The sequence below is a fragment of the Prenolepis imparis genome, unplaced genomic scaffold (genome assembly GCF_030444845.1).
Source record: "Prenolepis imparis isolate NDT839.2.m4 unplaced genomic scaffold, iyPreImpa1.0 SCAF_4, whole genome shotgun sequence".
Taxonomy (NCBI): Eukaryota; Metazoa; Arthropoda; class Insecta; order Hymenoptera; family Formicidae; genus Prenolepis; species Prenolepis imparis.
Genome location: NW_028141162.1, coordinates 11,796,009 through 11,821,836, shown reverse-complemented (window position 1 = coordinate 11,821,836; position 25,828 = coordinate 11,796,009). Strand labels below are relative to the sequence as shown.

The 25,828-nt window shown below is 27.8% G+C and overlaps 4 protein-coding genes and 1 long non-coding RNA gene across 10 annotated transcripts in view; 4 read left to right on the top strand and 1 right to left on the bottom strand.

Moving 5' to 3' along the window:
• The window catches only part of LOC145935011 (uncharacterized), a 74,432-nt gene that overhangs the window by 17,502 nt on the left and 31,102 nt on the right, over nucleotides 1–25,828 (bottom strand). Inside the window, exons 3-6 of one of the 2 annotated variants that reach the window (XR_014425146.1) lie at nucleotides 2,782–2,929; nucleotides 2,346–2,573; nucleotides 2,171–2,256; nucleotides 446–603 (exon numbers count right to left, since the gene is read on the bottom strand). This is a non-coding gene — a long non-coding RNA (uncharacterized LOC145935011). The remainder of the gene's footprint in view (nucleotides 1–445; nucleotides 604–2,170; nucleotides 2,257–2,345; nucleotides 2,574–2,781; nucleotides 2,930–25,828) is intronic. The other variant, XR_014425145.1, reaches the window with a different exon arrangement.
• Nucleotides 95–1,703, top strand: Ift43 (intraflagellar transport 43). The gene is made up of 6 exons (XM_083035988.1): nucleotides 95–293; nucleotides 439–617; nucleotides 763–792; nucleotides 860–900; nucleotides 1,096–1,168; nucleotides 1,313–1,703. Exons 1-6 carry the CDS (start codon nucleotides 255–257, stop codon nucleotides 1,533–1,535), a joined length of 585 nt encoding a protein of 194 aa, XP_082892114.1. The 5' UTR covers nucleotides 95–254; the 3' UTR covers nucleotides 1,536–1,703.
• Ift57 (intraflagellar transport 57) lies at nucleotides 2,816–5,321 on the top strand. Its single transcript, XM_083035982.1, has 8 exons — nucleotides 2,816–2,985; nucleotides 3,185–3,387; nucleotides 3,473–3,754; nucleotides 3,828–3,996; nucleotides 4,089–4,197; nucleotides 4,396–4,592; nucleotides 4,704–4,848; nucleotides 4,930–5,321. Exons 2-8 carry the CDS (start codon nucleotides 3,230–3,232, stop codon nucleotides 5,094–5,096), a joined length of 1,227 nt encoding a protein of 408 aa, XP_082892108.1. The 5' UTR covers nucleotides 2,816–2,985; nucleotides 3,185–3,229; the 3' UTR covers nucleotides 5,097–5,321.
• Nucleotides 5,590–17,879, top strand: LOC145935003 (protein croquemort). 4 transcript variants are annotated; one of them, XM_083035978.1, is made up of 9 exons: nucleotides 5,590–5,735; nucleotides 13,509–13,647; nucleotides 13,744–13,907; nucleotides 14,001–14,142; nucleotides 14,214–14,417; nucleotides 14,493–14,704; nucleotides 15,078–15,372; nucleotides 15,461–15,534; nucleotides 15,904–17,879. In XM_083035978.1, exons 2-9 carry the CDS (start codon nucleotides 13,528–13,530, stop codon nucleotides 16,169–16,171), a joined length of 1,479 nt encoding a protein of 492 aa, XP_082892104.1. In that variant the 5' UTR covers nucleotides 5,590–5,735; nucleotides 13,509–13,527; the 3' UTR covers nucleotides 16,172–17,879. The 4 variants fall into 4 exon arrangements, with proteins under 4 accessions (XP_082892104.1, XP_082892103.1, XP_082892102.1 ...); XM_083035977.1 differs by lacking the exon at nucleotides 5,590–5,735 and adding an exon at nucleotides 8,474–8,864; XM_083035976.1 differs by lacking the exon at nucleotides 5,590–5,735 and adding an exon at nucleotides 10,009–10,400.
• LOC145935004 (orexin receptor type 2) overlaps nucleotides 22,379–25,828 on the top strand; it is a 36,687-nt gene continuing 33,237 nt past the window's right edge. For both annotated transcript variants that reach the window (XR_014425144.1, XM_083035981.1), the window contains exon 1: nucleotides 22,379–22,672. The gene's annotated coding sequence lies outside the window, so the exon portion shown is untranslated. The remainder of the gene's footprint in view (nucleotides 22,673–25,828) is intronic.

Genomic DNA, 25,828 nt, shown 5'->3' with positions numbered 1-25,828 from the left:
AGTACGTAAAACGCGCAGCTAGGGCTTCCGCCATATTTGTTTTTATGACGTAAGACAAATGGCTGCCAAGTGCAAGTGCACGAGAAAAGTACAGTTCGTAAAGTTGTCATGGTTACCGCTTGCAAACATATGATATATGACAGCTGTCAGTTATCACATACACTTGATAAATACATCGTAAAAATCGTAAAATTTGAAAAAAAAAAAAAAAATAGTGCAAAGTGCACATTAAAAAAAATTTATATAGACCTAAAATGGACTGGGCTACCGATCTCGAGGTCACTTCCAAGAAGGTAATTTCTTTTAAGCACATCAATGAAAAAATCGATTATTTAAAATTTTGATAAAATAATTCTAAAGAATTCTAAAGAATTTTAAAAAATTCTTTGATAGGAAGACTTACGGTTTGAGTAAAAAAATATATTAATCAATTTTCAGTTGATACCTCGCTTAGGTAGACGTGCAGGTCAGAACTTGCAGGAAGAGAACAAATCCGACGATGATCCTCTCGAGAGTCCAATTTCCTTGTCATCTGGAAAGTCTATACCCATGCAAAGACCGGTAGTTCCACCTCGTACTAGGAAAACCGGCTGGGGCGATGAACTGAAAAGTGGCAAGTGAGTTTAGATCAGTTACAAAATAGAATTTATGCACATGTAAAAATAAACAACCATATATACAAAAGAAATATGAAATATGAATAAACTAAAATAAATTTATTATTTTGAGTATGAGTTGATGAATATTCTTTTTATTGTCTAGATCAAGGATGACATCAAATATTGTTGAACAGTGAGTATATAGGACCATAAGATTAAAAATGAAAGAATGTAGTCACTGACAGATCACTATTCCTTAGAGAGCGTTTTCGAGCTGTCGAGAAGGAAGAGCAAGAAGATGGTAAATTAATTAAAAATTTATAGTTAACAATTTATAATTTAAAAATATATTTACAGAGTATATATTAATTATGATCAATATATCTATCCATATTCTATAATTCTGACTATAAAAAATAATTAGAAAATAGAAATGATGAAAAATTTAAATATTTTTTCTCTATTTCTTTCGCATTATTAATCTTTGTATTTGTAGATATTCCTGTTATACCTGATTTAGATGAAATTCAAGAAGATAATATTTCATCTGAGATTGCAAGTGCTCCTACGTAAGTATTATTTATTCTTATTAAAATTTGTAATATGCGTTAAACTCAAACTAATTTATTTCAATAAAGAAAAGAAAGGCATTTGTTTATCAAGATATATTTTGCGAGATTTAATTACAGATTAAACTGGAATGTAATTTTCAGAATCAATGCAAATAGAGTGACTGCGTACGAGGAATTGGATACTGATCTGGTGAAAAATGCAGCATTTACATCATTGGATGGTGTCAGCCTTTCTCTTCTCGCAGAGAAACTGTACAATGAAAATTTGGTGAAGGAACCCGATGAAGTTTGGAATTGGAATCTTCTTTTCACACAAATTTCTTCCGAGATTAATAGTGAAACGCAGGAAAAAGTTAAAACTTAAAGCTATGAAAAATGATAAATTATTGAACTGTTTTTATACTATAAGATAAAAAAATTAAAATTTTATATAATAACGAATAAAGAATACGTTAAATGGATATTCTCAAATTTGTTCTTCAATATAAAAATTGATAAGCACCATCCAATTATAACCTGACTTTTCAAATAGAAGTGTATAGATATTTGCAATTTTTTTCGAGACAATTTAATCTATCAATTACAAAATATAATAAATTTTATAGAAACAAATTAGAGAGAGAAAAGAACAAAAATGCATAAATAAACGGCAAAAATGGCGAACCGCGATCTGCGGTGCCTGTATATGGAAGCGACAAATTACCTCGTGTCTGACCTATTCGATTGCCCCCCAATTTGGAAATCGCGGGTACTTCGAGGAGCGACATGGAAACTCGACCGTGCAGGCGTGCAAATCCGAGAGTCGTAAACGAGCCACGAAGATGCATGCGCAATCGGGAGTCTCTGATAGAGAAGCTACATAAAGCTTACGACAACGTGATAACACCCACTGAGCAGATCTGCCACATGATAGTCTACAGCGATCGATGTTCAGTTGTGCAATCACTAGCACACGCTTCCAATAGAAGGAGCTGAGGAGATTATATTTAACATACTCACGTGACGATTTGCACATGCGAGAAACCTGTCAGTTCTTCTCATCATTATGAGAACTCTATTTCGATAAAATATTATCTCATGCATCTCTGTAATCAATTTATTAAATAATATTTAATATTGTACTATATTATAATTCATAAAAAATTTTGCTATTATTATTTAAAATGTTACACACCGAGAAGAATGTAAAAGTAGGATCCATCTAGTGGTGGTTTTATCGTCCTTTCCAAAAGTATAGATGTATAGCATATAATATACTGTGATAATAGTATAGTATTGCGTATACTTTGTGACGTTTCAATAATTTGGTCTTAAGGCTGTATTACATTAATCAGCTGGCAAGCTGCTTTGCTCCGATTTCTGATTCGTCAAGTGTAATCCCAATCGCAGTCGAGCTCGCAACCTGTAAATTACAGATGACATAAAATTAATTAAAGTAAAATGTAATTAAAACTACAAAATTTATAAAAGCCTAAAAGAAAATAGAATTAAATAATATTTTCTCGAAACTATATTAATAAAAATGAAACTAACGATTTTCGCTTTATATTCATATCGTATATTCAATCTGTCAACGCAGAAACCTAACTTAATCTTAATCTACCATCTACCTTAACTGACAAGTTGTATGTTGTATGAGCGCGCATCCCAGCGATTGACTGATTATGTTATGACAATTGATTGAATTTTTTAGCTTCTGTGCATATTTGAATAGTAGACACTATGGCACGTAAATGTATGTTGGCATTTTATAGCATACTGGAATTTAAAAGTGAATGTTAGATTATGCAAAGGAACTGCTTTACAATTATCTAGTAAGTATATATATTATGTTTTTTTTAGATATATTTATATAATTTTAATTAAAAAATATATTAATTTTACTTTTTTTCAGCTATATATATATATATATATATATATATATATATACACACACACACACACAATTAAGCATTTTAATTTAAAATATAATTTGACATCTCTAAAGAGCATCTAATATTAATCTATTTACAGATTTAATACAAAGTATATATTGAGAGAAAGTACAGATAGAGCAATATGTTCAGAGATACTAAAAAAATCATTGTGGAAGATGGACTTGCCCCATCGGCATCATTTGTCATAAATATTAGAATGGAAGACTTGTTGGAGAAATTAAAATTATTAAATTATGATGCAGAATTTGTTCAAGAATTAAGAATGAAACCAATAAACAAGTAAGATATTATGATACACATTACAGATATAATATATTTTATAACATTCAACATTTGATGTATTAATTCTCAACATTGAAAACAGACACTACTTTGTAATCCCAACAAATCCTGGCGAACAGTTTTATACGTTTACTTGTCTGGCTGCATGGTTGATTAGAAAGGCTGGGAAAAACTTTGAGATGCCGCAAGAATCGGATGATCCTAATTCCACAATAGCTTCAATCTTAGATTTTCTCAGGGAAATTAATGTATCTGTAGAATTCCCACCCAATAAACTCAAACAGGGTATCGGAGAATATGCAGTTTACGTATTGGATAATTTAGCTGACAACGCTTTAAAAGTGGAAAAATTCCAGTGGAAAAAGTAAATCGATGAGCTTTTATCATAGTTTTAATACAAGTGAATAAGTTTTACTAATTGTAACTAAATATATTAGAGTAAACATTCCACCTGATGAGCCTACACCGGAACCAGATATTGAGGATGATGAAGCGGAATTAATTTTAGAAAAAGTCGAAGAGGAAATGATGGCTGAGTACGATGATGATGATGATCAAGATATTTTACACATAGACGACATTACGAAATTATATGGTCAAAACATGGTAAACAAAATTTTATTCCTAAATAGAAGAATTGTGAATAATTCTGCTGTATGGAAGATTTTATATTCATTAATTGCTCTTTTATTTTTCAGAGTGAAACACAAAAACCAGATAATATTTTACAGTCTAATACTAATAGGGATGAGTGGCAGTTAGAATTGGAAAAAGTTTTACCGCGTTTAAAAGTCACTGTTAGAACAGGTATTAAATGTCTACAATATAAAATCGACCATTTATTTAAAGTGTTATTCACTAGTTTTTACTAGTTGAAAGATGAATGCTATTGTAATATAATTGTAATGTAATATATTACAATTAATATATTATATTACACAAGTAATATAATATATAATACAAGTAATATAATATATAATATAATTGTATCATAATTATTCACAGATTCGAGAGACTGGAGAGCACATCTCGAGCAAATGAAACAATTGCGTGGAAATATTGCGACTGATCTAAGTGGTACAAAGACCAGCTTAAATAAAATTTATACCAATATCGGAAATACGTTAGATAAAATCAAAACCAGAGAAACTTATCTTAATAAGCAACTCGAACCCTCCTTAACAGAATATCGTTCTTTGCAGGTAAATTTATATTCGATATACAATACATTATATTTGTGTGCATATTACACATTACATATATGAAACATACATATACAAAGTAAAATATATAAATTATAATAATTAATTTAGGAAAGACTATCAAAAGTCAAAGAACAATATAGAGACGTTAGCGGTGGCGTAACTGAACGAACAAGAGTTCTTAATAAATTAATGGAAGAGTTGGAACATTTAAAAAGAGAAATGGATGAAAGAGGATCCAGTATGACTGATGGAAGTAGGCAGAAATTTATATATCACTTCGACATAGTCTATGCATATAATCTCAATGTAATTTCGCTTTAAAATATTCTTGCAGCGCCTCTTATTAACATAAAGAAGATTATTACAAAGATGAAGAACGAAATCTCTGAGATGAATATTCGGATCGGCGTATTAGAGTATAGCTTAATGTGCGCGAGAGTACGAGATCGAACTCAATTACGAGAGGACATGAACAGTACGAGTACTTCAGTAATAATTTAAAAATCATACGTCTCTTTTATATTTATACATTATAATCTGTCTTTTAATCCGTCCAATATGTGATATCAAACGTCTAGTCTCTCTTGAGTATGTGTGTATTGTTATCACGGGTCCAATTATTCTGCCTTTTTAAGAAAGCTACAATAATATGTAACTACATATAGAACTGAATATGTTACATCGATTGCAGTGCATACGCGGATCTTTCGTTAGCACTTTATATATTTATATATATAGCTAATATTAATAATATCGATACCGAAATTATACAGAGTGATGGTTTCAATTACATTTCGTCTATGTTAAATAATAAATCACGTGTTTTCATTATATTAATTTCTCGATTTAGTTGAAAATCTCGTATTTATCCAAGACTTTATATTTTTTTCCCTGCGTGTATTACTTTTGCAACGTTTTCGAAAGTTTATCGCACCAATACAATCGCGCGGCAATTGTACACGTGGAAATATACATATGTATACGTGTTGCTGCATCGCGCGAGTTTACGATTCCCTAAGCGGCACAGTTGGCGCGGGAACTCGCGCGTTACATCGCGTTATATCGCGGTGCGAAAATTGTCCATACGACGTCAACAAACGCAGAGAAGCTGTTTCGATTTAAGGATTTACTCTGAAACAGGTAAGGAAAAAGGACGCCGCTTTTTCCTTTTTATTATTATTGCGATTTTCGCGATTCATTTCGGATCTCTTATCGGATTCCTTATCCGTTTGTTAATATCGATTTTATGTCGAGATGAGATAATACACCATCGTTAAAACGCGACAAGTGCGATGGCAATATTATAATGATTGTATCGAAAACTTTTGATTGTCATCAGATATGTTAAAATTAAAACTTCGCCAAGTTTTGCGCGAGCGCTATTTATTGATCCAAAGATTATGGCGTGCTTTTTATCGTTTGTTACGGATAAAAAAATTGTCGGATGAGCGTTTGTAATAAAGAACGCTGTCATAATCAAGTATTTTATATCACTATTTAATATCAGCGTGAATCATCTCATAACAAAAAAATACTGTCACTACGATTGTTCTATATGCGCGGATTGCTAATATGTATAATACTACTATCACATAATTTATTCACATTATTTATCACATTATTTACATAAAAAAAACATAGATTATTAAGATACCTTCGACTTAATATCTAACTTGCGTTTCTTGCGAAGAAATGCGAGATTTACAGAAAGACTTTTCTTTATAAAAAAAATATCAAATATTTAGTAATAATATATATATAATATAATGTGATTACTTTTTTATGAATATATATATTATATTAAGCAATTATTGTAAACGACCCAACTGGCTTAATTGATCTTTATTAATTCGATATCATATATAAATATACCAAAGGTCGAAACGTAGTCTGTATATTTATATATGATATCGAATTAATAAAGATCAATTAAGCCAGTTGGGTCGTTTACAATAATTGCTTAATTTTATTCTTCACTGGCGACACAAAAATACTCTTATATATATATTATATATTTTTTTTTCACATAAACTTTATAATAGAACAATTTTATTTAATTTTATTAAATAATCATTAGTATTATCATTTTCATTATCTGGGTATATATATCAACATACACATTTCTTATTATTTTCAGACATAAAGAAACGGCTATTATCGTTTGTATATACTAATCTTTCTTTTTTTTTCAAACATTATGTAAGGGTTTTTTAAATAAAAATTTAAATTTTCAGAAACTAAAAAGAAGTACGAAATTACGAATAATATGATTTGATGAAAATATATGCATTTAACTTATCTCAATAAATAACAATAACCGCACGAGTCTGACTTGTATTTCTTATAGTTGGTCCATAATCCGTATCACGAGTCTGACTCGTGTTTCTTTATATTTAGCCCATAATCCGTATCAGAAGTCTCACTCAATGTGTTATAATAAGGCAAGGGATTATAAATATTGTAATTTATAAAGAGATATTTTGTCTAATTATTTTTACTTACATATTTTACTTACACGCGTTATTTAAATAATTCAAAGCGTAAATTTAAAAAGAATATTGCGATACACTTTATATTTTATCTACTACACAGCACAATATTTTATGCCTTCACACAATTCCGAGCAAATCGTAAATTGTTTATCTATATCTTGTCGTATAGCAGGATACGTGATAACTTTCTTTTAGATTTGCTCGAATGCGCGATGCTACACGTTATACGCAATTACCGGAAAGATTTTCTCTTCGTCTTTTACTTTCACTTCACGCTTTAACAATTTCTCTGCATTTCTATCTTACGCACTGTGCTGTATGTGAAAAATTTTATTGAACAATCGTGCTAATATATATTGCGGTGTATACGCTAAACTATATAAATAATATATAGTACAACAAAATGTTAAGTATTTAATATATGCATATTTATTTCTAAACTGTTTTTTATTCAATATAATTTGCTGGAATCTTTTATAATTTCTTTCACAAAATCAATAAGCAATTTCGAAAAAAATAAGTTATTTACAACGTTGCATAAATGAATTAATTTCAAAATGCATTTGAATTCATATGTTTTTTTATAGATGAGTAAGAGATTAGATACGCAGACAAATTTAAAATTGTTCCGATAAGAAAATATACGTCAACAGAATACGAAAATGTTTACAAATTATAGAGTAAAAAGAAATTTATTTTGCGATGTTGATTGTGTGTAATACTTATATGCATAGCGATGAAAACGTTATAAATATTATAAATAGAAACGACGGTATTATATTAACATCATAGTGTCAGTTTATCAAATTATCTATAAAATGTCACTGGTCTGACTCATCAATAAAAATAACAATAAAATAAAAGATAACACCTTGCTTAATTTAGCAATTTAGCAGTCTTAATTTAATACCAAATCTGTTATTCAAATATAATTAAATTGCCGAATATTCTGTTTAAGAAACCATATTAACAACTTAAAAGGAATTTGAGTTATTTTTTTTTTTTGCTTTTTGCAAGTCAAGTGAATTTTGATGAAATATTTATTTATTAATTATAGCGGGCCACTATATAGTGGCTAGGAACAAACTTAGAAACTTTACGGAACATGTAAGTTGCATATATGCAAAAATTTTACGTTAAAAAAATTTTACATTTTAAATGGAAAAATGCCGGCTCTCTAAAGGTTAACATTATTTATTTAAATATTTATATTCAGAGTCATTTAAATATTTCTGACAGTTTTTTTTCAACTGTATATACCACCAACAGTTCCTAAAGGAGGGACTGTTTTCAGAATGTCGTCATGAATAATAATTGTAATATTGTCGATTAAACATACATATATCCTCAGAAGGAGTTATATGATTCAGTTGATTCATTTCCTTGTAGCATGCATTTATTATCTATATTTCTGTGATCTTCAGCATATCTATATTTGTATATCACTCACGTTTGCGATTGCATGAATAAATGTTTGAACTTTGAGCAGCCTACTATAAGTATATATGTTTATAATACATTCGTGAAAAAATGTACTTCTTTCCCATTTAAATCTCAATATATTTTGTTCTGCCGAATGATTAGTCACTTACTCTAACAGACGATGATTTAATATTTTTTGTAAAGTGCGTTTACGTTTGTTTGCGTGCATTTACGTTTCGCGTTCATTACACGGTCATCTTCGACTTGTCTCGGAAGCTTATATAATTATCGATATGATTGAAGTTGATATGGAACTGGCTATATTAGAAAACAGCGCATCGTCTCCTGGTGTAAAGTACGGTATATAGATTTATGCAAAAAGATGTTACATGTACTAAAAGAAACATATAATTGTACTAATATCTTGACTCATCCTCAACTTGTTGATAAAATCTTGATCTAATTCATTCTAACTTATAAGTAGAGATAACACATTTTATAAGCTGTTTCATTAATAATCTTTCATTAATAATAAACAAGATACAGAAACATCATATGTACAAATATACATAGAGAGAATTTTCTCTTAGAATTTACCGGAATTTACCCTGAAAATCATGGTAATCGTAGGACAACATGGTATGGAAAGAATTTTATGAGAATTTCTCTGATTAATATTTTTATCACAATAAAAATAATAATATATATATCTATCAAAATAAAATATAAAATATGTTTGATTCATTTTACTATACAAACATATTTTATATTTTATATACATATTGTCCTACAATTACCATGATTTTCAGGGTAAATTTTAAGAGAAAATTCTCTCAGTGTACATTTCGGAGTTTCTTTAAGAATTGGGAAATAAATAAAAATTTTTATGATTCTGAATCGATTATTTCTTTGTATTTTTATTTCGATATTTTTTATTCAAAATCATACGCGCTTAATTCATTCCGTTTTTAAAAAGAATCTAATGTTTAAAAATAAACTAAAACGTATCATAACGATTTAAATAATTATAAAACCGAAACACCAAACTTTGTTGTATTAAAAGATTTTAAAAAATGTTATATAATTTTCATAAACATAAATCTCTCTAAGAAGATTTATTTTTATTGACTATTAAAATTAACATGCCTTTTGCGATTTAATTACACAAGTGCTATTAGATGATAAATTCTTGTTTTAAAAAGATATTTACGAAATGTTTTAGATATATATATCACGTGAAAAAATTATTGTTTATTATTTGATGTAGAAAAATTTAGAAATTTTACACTGATATAGCTATAAAAACTTTAAAAAAATAAATTCTTATGAAATATGTTTTCTCACATCTTCAATCGATGTCAAGGGAATCGAGTAAATATATCTTGCATATTTGTTTGAAATGATTCTTATCTCATTGTCAGATAAAATAAAAGAATGTTTTCCACAATATTCTCCAGATTATCAGGCTAAAGCACTCAAATCTAATACTATATGCTATTCGCCTCATCGATATATTGACAATCAGTGACCAGACTTTGTACAGAACAGTTATTTATCTCTTTTTTTCTCGATACGATTAATTTCGATACATGCATAGGTGTTCTCAAAAAGATACATGTAAAATACGTCTTCAACAGAGATTCTATTGCAAACGTTAAAACTCCCAACTCCCTCGTTAAAACACAAGAATTTACGATCTTGGAGTGGACTTATTAAGTGATTAGTTCTTCGAGAGGGAAAAACGGTCTACCATTATCAGCTTGTTTCTTCGATGTGTCTTTGAAGGATCTTAAAATACGAAAAAAAGAAAAATGACTGAAGCAGTTTATCCTTCAATCTCAGATGAACTCAAAACGCGCACACATGCAACTGCTTCACAGACATCTGTGCGGTGAGAATATATTATATATTCAGAATAATTGAAATATCTTAAAATTACACCGCATGTTTCTGTTTGTCTATCTTTTTTTTTGTCTAATTTTAAATTTTTCTCTCGAATAAAATTTCAAGAATTGAATGTAACATTCTCAATCCTTAAAAAATGGTCGAGGAAAAGATTCAAAAATATATATCATGGGAACATTTCTGTCATATAGCAAAATAAGACTTTAATAATTATTATTTTTTAATATTTGATGTGCTTTCTACAACTTTTAAATATATCGTTCGATCTCATTGGAAAAATGATATATGTATTCGGATAAATATATATATATGTTCTTTCATTCTGTATATACTGGTTAGACTCGAAATCTAAATCGTCTTTTGTAGAGCTCTCGCTTGAGATACTCGCCTTAAAGTGAACGAAGTAATTAAATGATCGTTTATGTTAAATAATCTTTAGAACAATAACATGTGCAAGTCATTATAGGTAATTATAGTAATTATATGTTTCGCGCGAAGCATATATAATATATTCTTCCGCTTATAAAAAATACTGCACAGCAATAATAACGTCATGTCGTACATGTGACGTATGTTATTACTAAAAACAATTATTGTTATATAAAATTCTCTATAAGATATTGTTTTTGATTCTTCGACTTATCACATATACTCGATATATATATACAGGGTTGGGCAGATATGTATCTTAAAGTATCTGAGATACGTATTTAGATATGTATCTTATTTAAATACAGTATTTAAATATCGAATAATCAAGTATCTTGAATTTTGTAATTAATTATTTAATCTAAATGTATCTTGTATTTAAATGTATATATTTATGTAATTACATTATTATCCCACGTGTGAAAAAGGCGTTTATAAAATTGTTTTTTTTTTTTTTTTTTTGCGGGATTTATACATTCGCCTACTCGTGGCCTTCTATCTGACAAAATGTTTGAAACATTGGTATTTTTAAAAGGCAATAAGAATTACGAAAGTTATAGTTTGTAGTGATGATAAATAAATAGAGTATATACTCTATGTCTATGTATACTGTATTGAAAAATCTATACTTAAATTACTATAATATATATGCTATTATATATATAATATATAAATATATAATATATGCCATTATGTCTATTATTTTAATTATTATTATTTTACGAATAGTTTAAAGTTAAAATAAATGAACTTATCTCTCTTTCAAAGTGCTGATTTTACTTTTGATTCTATTTTCATACATTTCTACTTTCAATATATAATCAGGAAATTTGAAGAATAATTGTATTTAAAAGTATTTATAAATGTATTTAAATACAATTAGTATTTAAATATATGTCAAGACCAAAGTATTTAAATAGTATTTAAATATATATCAAAAAGTATCTTGTATCTTGTAATTAAATATTTTGTTTTGAAGTATCTGCCCAACCCTGTATATATATCAAATGATAATATTATATGTATGTATGTATGTAATCTTTATTTTCCCCCTTAGAGGGGGATTGAAGGCGCTTTTATAAGGAGATATTATATATAAAAGAATGAAAAAGAAATTTAAAACAATATTATATAGAATTAGTAAACTTATTTCATATCGGAAAATCGTTTAAAATTATATTAAAATGATAAATTTTTATCAATGTTTAATTACAAATATATTATATCATTTTTATATCATTAATATTGATTATATATTACAGATTTTTATGCACTTTAGATTTATTCTTTTCAAATCGCAATTTCTATTTTATCTTGCTCTTTTATCTCTACAAAAAACATCTATAATTTTATCCATTATTGTACATTACTCATTTACGAGGAAAAAATTTATCTCATTAATATTTAAGTTCTCTACGATACTTGACGGTTCTCTCACGAGTACGAAGTGTAACATACCCATACCCTATTTATTGGAACAGAAAAGAGAAGCAGTAACCCATACGTCTTCCGTTGTGCGTTATGTTTGCATTTGCATGATGAAATTTGCACATATAGATGTGAAGAAACTGCAAGTCATTACTGTGATAAATGTTTACCATAAATTATATCGCGAATTTTTTAACACGAGACAACTTTCCATTTCTTTTAATTACTCTACATAGCACGATATAGCGCGATAAATACGATAGGACAGGTTAGTGTCGACTTTGCATAACATCAGTCTGATTTTATAAATTATTTCATTTCTAAGATTAACATAGATTTATTAAAATAAATTACATTTGTTTATGCTCCGAGATTGATATGTGATTACATAGTAATATAGTAATATACGAATTATATGACATATATTTTGGGATATTCAATAAGCACAAAAATAAAGGTAGATTTCCGATTTCTAGTTAAAATAGGAGCATGCAAATAATCAAGTCATTAAAATACTTGATTTCTTGTTTACAAACACCTTAATTATTATGCAGCATATTACATGCAACCGTTTCATGAAAGATGTTTACCTTGACCAGCTAATACATGCTGTTTCATCAAGACTACTTTGACGTATTTCAGACATTTAATTTTATGAATGGTTGGGCACAACTATTACTTTTCCCTATAATTACATAATATCATGTTCTGTTCGTAAGGGGCTTTTCCTTGTGGCTTAATAAGAATAATAATTAATTATAATATATGAAAAAAACCAAACAAGTCCGAAGCCTAAGCTTGCGTGGAAGTTTCGCAAATATTTTTGATAAAATCTTTGCCAAATTCTTTTTTATCCATAGTAATCAATTAATTATACTGTCAAGCTAAATTTTCTCGGATAAATTTTTATACAAAATTTTTTGTTTTTTTTTATAGAAGATATTTCTAAAATACTATTACTTTGTATTGTCGAAATATAGTATTTTATCTTTGAGTTTTACTTATTAAAATGTATTTATATTATATACAAGATATTCATCTTATGATCCTGAATGATATTTTTGCTTGATGCAGATAGTAATAATAATTTTAATTTTTTGATCGTTTTTCTTTTACAAAAACTTTGTCAGAATAATTACTGACTTAATTTTTGCAATAAGTTAGCGAATGAAAGCTCTCATATCCTCACAAAAATAAAAAGAGAACTAATTGATTATCACTTATTTATGGCTTTCAGACCTGTAATTCCTGTAAAAATGGAGGGATCCAATAAGAAAGTTCTAATTGTCTCAATTGTTGGTGGAATAATCATGATTCTTGGCATAATCACGGGATCACTTTGGATCACTCACATATATGATTGGGCTATGAGAAATGTATGTTGAAAGAGCATATTAAATACAATTTTATCTAATCAATGTATAATATAAGTGTTATTATGTTTATAATCCACATATTTTCTTTTTACGCAGATATTAACATTATCATCGTCATCTGTAAGTTACAGTATGTGGAAGGAAACTCCTATACCAATGTATTTTAAATTTTATATGTTCAATTGGACAAATCCACATGAATTTTATGCATCATCAAAAGTAAAACCACACTTTGAAGAAATGGGGCCTTATGTTTTTCGGTATTGTTATTTCCACAAAGTCTCTTATAACATTCAATAAATTAAGCTACTAATTGAGTTAATAATATATATGTATATTTTTTTCTTTTACAGAGAAATTGATTATAAAGTAAATCAAGTATGGAATGACAATGGGACTGTTACATTTCAAAGAAAGAAAGTATGGTTTTTTGAGGAATCATTGTCCAATGGGAGTCTGACCGATAAAATAACTAATTTAAATCCAATAGTTGCAGTAAGACATAATAATTTACCAGTTATTAGCATAATTTTTGTTATGTGTTACATGACAATGTCTCATTTTAGACAGTCGCATTTTCCGTAAGACATAAGTCTGCATTTATACGCAAGTTAACCAACGGATTTATGGTGCGTCTAGGTGAAAAACTAGTATTAACTAAAAGTGTAAATGCGTTGTTATTCGAAGGATTTAATGACACATTATTGGAAATTGCAAAAAAGATGAATGCAACTGGAATTCCTTATTCAAAGTTTGGATGGTTTTATGCGGTAAGCATAATAAATTGAATATGCATCAAACACAATTTGAGTAGTTCTAAATAATGAGTATTTTTTTATTCATAGAGAAATGACTCTGAGAGTTATGATGGCACATTCAATATGCTCACTGGATCAACAAATTTACATGATATGGGAGTGGTCAAAGCATGGAATTTCAAGACTAAAACAGATTATTACGAGGGTGCATGTGGTGTAATAGATGGAACAAATGGCGATTTTTGGCCACCTTTGCCAAATAATAAGACTGTATCTCTCTTTGTTTCTGATATTTGCACGTAAGTAGTAAAACATTATATAAAATATAAATATCATTTATGCTACGTAATATATATATATATATTTGACAAAATAAAAATTACTTTAAATTAAATATTAATTGCTATTTAATTGACATTTTAATTGAATTCATTTTTTATTTTAATATATCTTTAGTTGATTTTTAAAAGATTTAATGTTAAATTTTTAATAAATTGGATTATATATATCAACTCTGTTCTTTGCAAATGTTACTTATACATATAAATTATCTGCATACATATTTATATATTTATATAAATAGTATGGATTAGTGCCAAAAATTGATTTTTTCAAAAAATTAAATATAAAAATAAAAAAATTCATAAGTAACAAGATTTGCTTATTGTTTAGATCTTTGAAGTTATCATACGCAGATACAACGACATTCCAAAGTCTAACTGGAAGCAAATATATTGGAGATGATAAAATGTTTGATAATGGCAAAAATGTACCATCAAGACGGTGTTATTGCCCTAATGGAAATTGTGGACCTAGCGGAGCTTTAAATATTTCATCCTGCAAGTTTGGAGCACCGGCATTCGTTAGCATGCCACATTTTTATCTAGCAGATCCAAGTTATAAAAAAGCTATAACAGGAATGTCGCCTGTTAAAGAAAAACACGAAATATCGATGATCATAGAACCGGTAAGTATTTACATAAAACATTATTCTTATCAATGTTATATGCAAGTACGTAGTGCTGCATAGATATTATATGAGATACATTTTAAAGACTACAGGTATCCCGATGCAAGTACAGGCAAAACTACAATTAAATGTGTTGGTAGAACCAGTAGAACATATGAGGTAAGTAATATGTAATTGGTGTCACGCACAAAAATTTTATGAGAAAAAATAAGAGATTTGAAAGTCAATGAAATAATTGTGAGGCATATATAAGAAATAACATATTTCCTTTTACTATTGATTACTAAATGTATATAATAGAAAAATATCTGAAGTGTTAAAATGCTTTACAAGATGTTAAGTTTTAATTATCTTTTTTCTATTAAAATTGTGCTTTGAGTAATAAAATAAATTGTCTAAATTATTGAAAGATATAATAATTAAATTAAGAAAATGTTTGAGTTATATATACATTATAGAATTAGATATACACTCTTTCTATATATATTTGGATAATCTATTTCATACAATTTATTTTTCATTTTTCAGTATGTTTGAAAATATAAATAAGACGTACATTCCAATGTTATGGTTTACTCAAGAGGCTAATCTAACTGCCAGTTATGCAAATCAAGTTAAGCTACTTTTGATTCTTCCAACATTGGGTACTGTAACATGCTTCGGAATAGCAGGTATTGGAGTCTTAATATTTTTCATTGGACTGTTTGTTTACATCCGTCAAAAGTGGCGGGGCGAAGATAATCAGGTGTTAATATCAAAATACGATGGCGATATTAGGAATAGAAGCGACATATAGTGATTGCTTTCTCTTGCGTGCCATTGATATAGTGATAGGAAGTTTTTTTTTAAAATGTTTTGCTGCCTTTACAATTACGTTCAAGCTTCCTTCCTTAATTTGGAAAATTATAGAGCAGAGATAAGACTGTATCAATGTCTTATAAATATATTTGATGAGAGAAACACAATTAATGTACTGTAAGAGTACAAAAGTGCCTACTTTAACTATTAGTATAGTTATGGATCCAACAAGTAATCAATAATAGATGTAGTTGAAAAATATAAGATGTAAATACTAAACTAAAAAAAAAATAATTTAGTTCTACATTTGACAAGATATAAAACAAATATGTCAAATATTAAAATCCGTGATAATATATAATTATGCAGCAAAACAATCTTTAAACACACTAAACCATCTTTTTGATGCAATGTGTGTAAGTAATGCACTGAAATGCAATAAAAGAAAATATATTACTGGCACTTTATCAAGTAATATGATATATATATATATTACGGCAAAAATAGATGAACTATAATTTTTCAAATAATGAAAATTATTACTATTCTCTACAATAGAGGTTAGTTATTCAACAGAAAATTGAATAATTTTGTATTTATAGATATTTAATACTAAACTGTAACTTCTAAAAGAGAATTTCAATGAGCAACTTCTTTGCTTATGTGTAAATGATAATTGTTAATATTATTCCAACAATCATACATTTTGAGATATATTTTAAAGCAAGAAGTTAATTTAAAAAATTTTTTACTTAGATTTCTAAATTTGTTTTAATCTTTGGAACATAAATTAAGAAAAGTAATAAAAATTTGTATACCTTTATATACAACCTGAATATATTTAATTATTGAAAAGGAGAGAATCGATAATTTTATCATTTTTTATTCTTATTTTCAATTCATCAATCAGAAATTGCAAATAAAATTTTATTTTTCGAAATAAATATAGGAGTATAAACAGGAATAATATTTCCAGATAAAAAAATTATTAGTTAATGCTATGTAAGATTATTTTATACTTTAAAGCTTATTATATAAATTCCAATAAGAATATCTTTTAAAAATTATATATAATAAATATATCTCAAAATGTGTGTGTGAGGAGCTATTTGCAGTTGTATCAATGAAAATAGTAGATTAAGAGAATTACTCTTGCAAATTATATATTGCTATTATATTAAATCTTAAGGAATAATTTTTGAATTCGAATATTTTTAAAGTCAACAATGTTTTCTTGTTCGATTATGTACATAAAATACTGACAAGGAAATGTTATCTAATTATGAACGTCTTAGAGACTAATGATGAGCGGTATATGATTTTGGATCTAGTCTCCTCATCAATCGCTCATTATGACTAGTTTTTTTTTGCGAAATATATAGTTATGATTTATAATAAAATTATTATATATTACAAATTATTATATATTATAATCTCTCAGAATGCTCGATTTATTATAGTCACTAGTAAACTTATATATGCAATAAATGAAGGGCTAATGAAAATCATATATAAGGGAAATTTTTGTTGTATATACAGCGACTTTGATTAATGTATATTTTTGCGAATTATTTTAGCTTTCTGCTGATTACACATATAACAACTTGCGACAAAATGAGATATTATCATCAAATATAGGAGGCTTAGACAGACAATACATTAATGCATTATACAAAATTAATAAAAAATCTGTTTAGATATTGAAAGCTCTAAAAATCCAACTAATTACAGATAACATTGATATGTAACATTTATGTAATGTTTGCTTTTATGATATTATTTCTGCAGTTTCGGATGCAATAAAATATATTCTTATGTAACCAAATTCTAATACTTGTTGTAATCCTAAATATCTGTGATATTCAACGGAAAAGATGTATATGTACGCGAAAATGTGAAAAATATAAAACTTTTATCAAAAGTATATGTATATTACATCATTTATTATACTTTTACTTTTAATTATATAAGAAACTCAATTTTCTTAAGTTTCCTTTTTTGTATAGAAGAGAAACGCATGTCATTTAATTTTAATAATAATTAATTTCGCAAGCTTCTGCGAAAAATAATATAATAAAGTAATTAGCTTAAAGTTAAAATTATGGCGAAAGAATATTTTATCTTCTTTACTTTAAATAAATATTTTTATCAATAAATCGAAATTGCATTCTTGCAATTAGGACATTAATTACAGATATACAAAGTATCTAACATGAGTTATCTATTGTCTATAATTCCTTTAAACAATTTAATTTAAAAGGTAATTATATATTTCGGGACGTTTTGTGTGTAAGATCGTAATTTATATCAACTAGTTTTTTATCTATTCTCGCCGCGAGAATTTTACGGATCGTGTGCATTTTAATTGGCTTTCTGTTAATGTATTTTTAATGATGAAACGATTTATTAATATGACCGCACGAGGAAAAAGATATAGCTGTCATAGTATTACATGGTCAAACAGTCGCGCATGTATTTTGGAATCGGTCTTTAATTGGAATTTCAATTAAATATAGATATATATATCGGACCCCTTTATCCTTCAAACTCCCCACCGTGTATAATCTTTTGCATTTTTTATAATATTTCCCGGATATCGTACTCTGCTATATTGTTCCTGTCTCTAGACATGTTCCTTTCCCTTAACTTCGTCACAATGTATTAAAGCGGGCCAATCGTCGTAACAATACGAATAGCAGAATGGAAGAAAAATATTGTTTTTACATATACACATATATTTGAACATATATTTGAACGTCGTAACAATACGAATAGCAGAATGGAAGAAAAATATTGTTTTTACATATACACATATATTTGAATAAAAATACGTATGTGTATTAAAAATAAGTATGTGTATTAAAAAATCACTTTTTCTTTATTCATTCTTACTATTTTTATGATTTTGATGATTGGCCTGTTTTATATCATCTTAAATTATATACATGAACTCACCGTGAAATATCGCGAATTTCTGCACTTTAATTATTAGCATATCGTATTATGTTATTAATTTAGAATATATCTCTCTCTCTCTCTCTCTCTCTCTCTCTCTCTCATATATTTATAAGTTATATCTACAAGGATATATTATATCTCAACTAATATAATATCGTGCCAAAAGTTTTTAAATACAAAATGTTTATATTTTAACTTTAACATAAATTGTTATTTAATTATAAATAATTAACATTTTTAAATTAAGTTGAAAATATATGATGCAAAAGACAACATATTCTGGTATTCGTGTGTAACATATTCCTTGTGTGATAGCTCTTTGTTTTATTTTCATATCTAAAGCTAAAATTAGAGAATTTGTAACAATTTTATGCATTACTCGATGTAATATTACTTAATAAAGTATTAAATACATATAGTAAATGTATTTCTCGCTAATTTTAATAGGATTGCAATTATTCAATTATAATCGAATTTTCGCGAATTTCTCCCTCTCTTTAAAGTGTGTAAGTGTGTATGTATTTTGAAAATATTAATATAATATATAGTAATTGCATTTTCTGTTTCGCAGCTGTTCTAAAAGTATTTTGCTTTTTATTATTAATATTGTATTCTTATATTCTCATTATATTATTAAAATATATATAGCGTTTTCCGCAAATATTTTATTATGATTAATTATCTCTAAAATGCTTTTGGGACAAAGCAATGTGAGTAATGAGTATATAAATAATTTGCCTCCCATTGTATTGATGATATTTCCTGGGCTATTTTTAAAAAATAGCTGGACTTATTTAGATAAATTGAAAGTTTCACTCTCTTATTATTCTTTCGTTCATTATCCTATAATACTTTCGTCGCGAATCGATTCAAATAATCGGCTTCCCACTTCGATATTAATTTTTCTCGAGATTATATATTTCGATTGATAAGAAATTACTGCGGCATACTGAGTCTCGATAAAATAAAAATATTTACTTTTGTTCTTTTTCATTTAGCCCCTCCTTCCTTCCTTTCTTTCCGGTCACGCACTCATGGATAGGAATATAGGTCGTACAAACCGCACTGAAGAGAATCGTAAAGCATGGAGTTGGCAGTGCTGCAAGCTTGACGTTATATAGTATATATATCTCTTTCGTTCGTTAAGTGCATTCAGAGGAAGTTGTTTCGCAAAAAAAGAAGATGCGTTTTTCAAAAGATTAAAGAAGCAATAAAAAAGCCGAACGTGTGCATAGCCAAGTTTATCTGTATTCCGGTGGTTTTTCTCTCTCTCTCTCTCCGAATTCTTTTCTCTACTTTTCGGTCTTGAGAACTTTATCTCTCGTTGATTTGTTACTTGTATTTGTTCTCTTGGTACCATTGGGACACACATATATATATATATATATTATATATGTCTCCAAAAATAATGCTATACTGAAAAATATTCTATATGCTAGTAGAAAAAGTTTTGAAATGTATTTAAAAAAATAAAGCAAAAATATATTTAATTTTTTTTAAATTTAATGTTACTTTATTTTAAATGTAATACTAATATATTTTAATATCCTTTGCATGCCATTAAAAAAATTTTGAACGTGATAGATGATAATGTGATAGATAAAAAAACATGTATGTACATCTATCTTACGTGTATCTTCGACATTGTCGCTTATGCCTAACGATACAAAAGTTCATTAACTGTGACGAAACGATGCGCGTAAAGCGCTATATTAATTAAATAATTTCTAAATTCGAAAACCTGTCACGCGGTGATGGTTCAATTTTGCTCGGACATACCTCTTATGAAACTGTTCCTCGTTTATTCCATAAGGGATAAGATTAATTAACGTTAACAAAGCGGAATTAACGGGACACGAAGGTGGGACGACGAGTGGAAAATACGTACGGTTTGCGATAAATCACCGAAGATAAGATAGTAACGATTCAGTGGTTGATGATGAATGAACATGCAAGTAAACATCGAGGGACGATGAATACTTCGATAGAAAAAGCGATTTGTTGAAAAATGATTGTGTGTTTTCTAGTTTCGCAAATATATCTTAAACGCTTGATGTACAATCTTTTACATATATAGAGCAATTTGTAAAACTAAACTATGAAATGTGTTTACAGCGAATTTATTCTTTAAATTTGAGACGAAAATTCTCTTGGGATAAAAATATCGAGATATCAATAATTCTTGCAACCTAAACGATTCTAAAAATTTATCGAAAATAAATATCTTTTTGCGACTTAACTTTAGAAACAAATTAATAATAAAAAATGTTGTTTTTTAATTTTAAAGTGAATTTCGTAATAAGCATTTTTATCAAGGTTTTATCTATAGATATCCAGATATTTAATATTAAGATAAGAAATTATAATAAACGAGAATTTTTCCTAACAATTTTTCTAAGGATTTTTATATTTTAATAAGTTTCAATAATGCTCTCAACGTTTTATATAATAATCGTGAATCATCTTATACAATACCTTTGAAATTAGAGATAAATTGAATAACATAATCATATGTTGAAAAAGTTTTCGCCATCATAAATCATAGCTATAAACTTTTAATTAGAAATGATTAATTATATATGTATAGATGATAATCAGAGTGGAATGTTGAAAATGTAGATGTATTTCTTCTTTCTTATATCTCAAGAAAGCGAAATGAGGATTTGAATTATGCTAAGAATACGTATGTAACAAGAGCAATTTTCTAGATTGTATCCATATTTTATGTCAAAACAATTCAGAAAATCACTTTATCAAATGCTTGAATCACTTAGCAAATAGGTAGAAAAATAAATGAAAGTCTCTCTTATAATTAATATTCAATCTTAATAGTGTCAACGAATATAAATTTCTATAAATGAGATTTCTAACAATAAGTATTAGATTTAATCTGTGAAATTAATAAAAAAATTAATATTCGTCATGATGATCTAATAATATCTCTTTTAAAATAATTTATGATGTCGAGAATAAGGTTGTTGCAGATTTAATATCGTTCTTTAGTAGCGCACTTTATCGCGGAGATTAATGTTCTTGAAAAATGTTCTCGTTTGAGAAATATAATTTTGCCAGCAAGCTTTTCGTAGATAATCCTATTTTTTTTCAACTGCACAATTAAAAAATTATTGACAAGGAAAAATTTTAAAGATTAAACAACTGTTAACGTGCGACGCGGCGTGATCGGCGTGCACACCTCTCGGCGTCCCTTTAAAACCACGCACACCTCAGTTTCGCAGAGTCCGCCGGCGCGTTCGCATCCTCCTTTCGCGTCGAAGGAGCTCTCGGCGCTACCGCGACGGGGTGTACTCATCCCTTTGTACACCCTTTGTGGAAACCACAGGATTTAACGATCCTGAGAAATCGTCCGTAATGATTCAATTTGACTTTTTGCTTCGCGAAAGTGCTCCATAGAAACACCAATCGAAAAGATCGAGTTAGAACTTTGTGAAGTCGCGTCAACTTTGTCTCTGTGAAAATCTCAAATCTTTGATTTTTCGCTCGGCAGAAGTATATGCTGACCAATTTTTCGGTAAAAGCACAGGTAATAACTGTTAGACGCGTATCAGAATTTTTAATGCTTGTCCGCAAATTTTTTTTCTTGAGAAATTAACAAATTGACTTTGGAATACATTGTGAAATTCAAAAAATGGTAATAGGAGTGCTATAAGTAGGACGCATATATTTTTATTGTAAATATAAAATTATTATAAATATAAAATATACATCACAGATATAAATAACATGTGCTTTAATCGTTTTCTTGAGGCCATCTATTTAGATGGTATATTTTAGTTATAAATATTTTTATATTTACAATAAAATATATACGCGTAATATATAAAATATATTTACAATAATATATACATATATGTATATACCCTATTTGTTGCGCTTGATTCATCTTATTGATATATTAATCAAATTTCAATTGGAAAATTATTATTTGTGTTATTTCAGTATTTACATGTGTAATATTAAATTTATTCTAATGCTTTTTACGATTCTTATATGCAATGTTATCTAAAAGTGATATATTTAATAATACAAGTAGTTAAATATATAATATAAAATATGCATAAAAATTCTCATTTAAATTGTAACAAATAGTATTACATATTAGATAGAATATTAAATATTATTTTTTATTGTAAAATAAATATTTTCTATTTATATATTTTTTGTTTTTATATCTCTTTTATTTTTATTTTGTTATATTACTAATTTCTATATAAGTATTAGCTTTCCACAAATTAATATATGAAAATTACATAAATTAGAAATTTGCGATCTCAAATAGCTGAAAATAGCATTTAATAAAAAATTGTCAACGTTATTGAAATAAATAAAATAAATAAATTAAGCTAACATAAGTTCAATATTTTTCTCTAAGTGTTTCATGTTAATATGTTTATATATAAATGTAAAACGATATTTTTAATATTTCTCATATTTCTTAGTATTAGTCTTATCTATATTTGTGACTCGCTGAGATATTACCCGAGAATGCCAAAAATATTTTTAACGTAATTCTGGTTAAATATTAAATTATAAGCATGTTAAGAAATAAAAATTTCATCTTGTCGAGTATAACGGAAATGTTCACTTAAGAAAGATTACTACTGTTATGAACACATCAAGGATGGTCACGCGACTTTTCACCGCGTAACAGATTAAACGTGATCGTACCCTTGCGGGTAACTTTATAGAGTTTTAACGCGTACATTTATGTACATTTATATATTTCAACGACAGAGAAAGAGAAAGGGGAACGAAAAAATCATGATAAATATTACGCGGCTAGTTTTGAATTGGATTTAACTAGTTGTTTTGGCAATTGGCCCGAGGTCAATAACGATCTCGATACGTGATCGCAATGAACGAAAGTGCGTTTATGCAGCAATAAATCAGCATGAAAAACTTTATGACGAAAGCCGAGTACTAAAAGTCTAACGGCGCGTTTTCCTTTCGTATCTGAATGCCAAAATATATTTTGGCTTCCCATATACGCCTTCAAATACCTATTTCACGGGTTCTTTTTCAATATACAGATTAGTCGGACCGATACGAAATGGGACATTGTACAGAAGGAAAAAAGAAATTTATTAAATGCAAAAGATACAAGCGAATCTAATCTGCTTAATGTAGAAAATAAGAGTTCAATTTTACGGAGGACAAATGCAAAATTTAGAAGAAATTAAATAATCCATTTATCTTTTTCACGCACAATCACCTTTCTTTCAATTGTATCACCGATAACACAGCATAGATCCCCTGCCATGTACGTACTGAAAGTTAAATTAATCTTTAGCAGGTACAAAGGAGTGCGGAACTAGTGTCGCATACACTCGGCGACTCAATTTTCTGTAACACTTGAGAGGCGTACCTATCTTTTGCTTGCATAGTTAATTGCATGGTTTAATTACTTCGTTTTCGTGAAGAACGAAAAGAATTAATCAATCACATATTATAAGATATTTTTATAAATAAGAGAATTATATTAGAATCTTTGTAGAATTTACGAATTACAATAAGAAGAAATTTAATTTGTATATAAAAATACGAGATCGTCGTTTCGATTATTCTCGACGGAACCATGAAAGTTTTACGAGTAAACATCTCGTTGCTCGTATCACCGATGTGATAAAAGAGGAAAAAGAAGTTCAACAGGACATTAGCGCTTTTTTTATGGGTTAGTGTTTTCTACAGTTTTAAATACAAAAAAAATGATAAAAAGTTTTTGATAAAGATAGTAATCGCATCATTGTTCTCTCCATCGAGATTAAAATTTCAAAAATATTGTTCTTCAATAAAAATTAGAACGAGATAAAGATATAATTTAAATATATTAAATTAGGAAATATAAAATTTACAAATTAATTTTGATATTTTATGACATTTTTTCGTGAATATAAATAATATGATATAATGAAATATATGATATAATGAAAATATCAATAATTAATGATTTTCCACAAGCCATTAGAAATGAAAAATTTTTCGCAAATTGAATTTAGAAGGAAATAGATAATAGAACACTATGCATCATTAAATTCGGAGCGGAGTTTATTTTTTGCGAACGAGCGATGTCTTTGCCAAGCATATTGAATTATATATCGTATAAGCAAATGAATTACGACTTATATAAATTATTGACTCAGAAAAGTGGAACGAACTATACGCGTACGATCTTTACGATCGTGCTAAAAGCGTAACTAATTTTTCGTCAACCATTTTGATTCGATAAAATAGACCGATAGAGCAGATGATACAAACTTTGTTATTAGCCCAACAAATCATCTAAAGACATAAAATGAGAGAACACGTAATAACTGTCTAATAATTTACAATTATCTGGAGATGTGATTCTTTTTTTAAAATTATCTCTTACATCTCTATTTTCTACACCTCTATCATTTTACAATATAAGTCTACTTTATTGAGTTAAGGGGACGTTGTTGACGAAAACTCGTAACTTGCAAGAATTGACCGGGTGTACTTCATCCTACGTTTGTAACATCATAATTCAATATGTCTGGCATAAATATTGCGTCGACCTACTTTATCGTATCGCTGAATTGAGCTTCAAGCTGTGCTATGTAAAAAAAGCTATTATATTAAAAAATTACTGACAAGATAAAAATACTCCGCAATTACTAATCACATACCGGTTCACTGAGAAAAAAATACTGTTGAATCA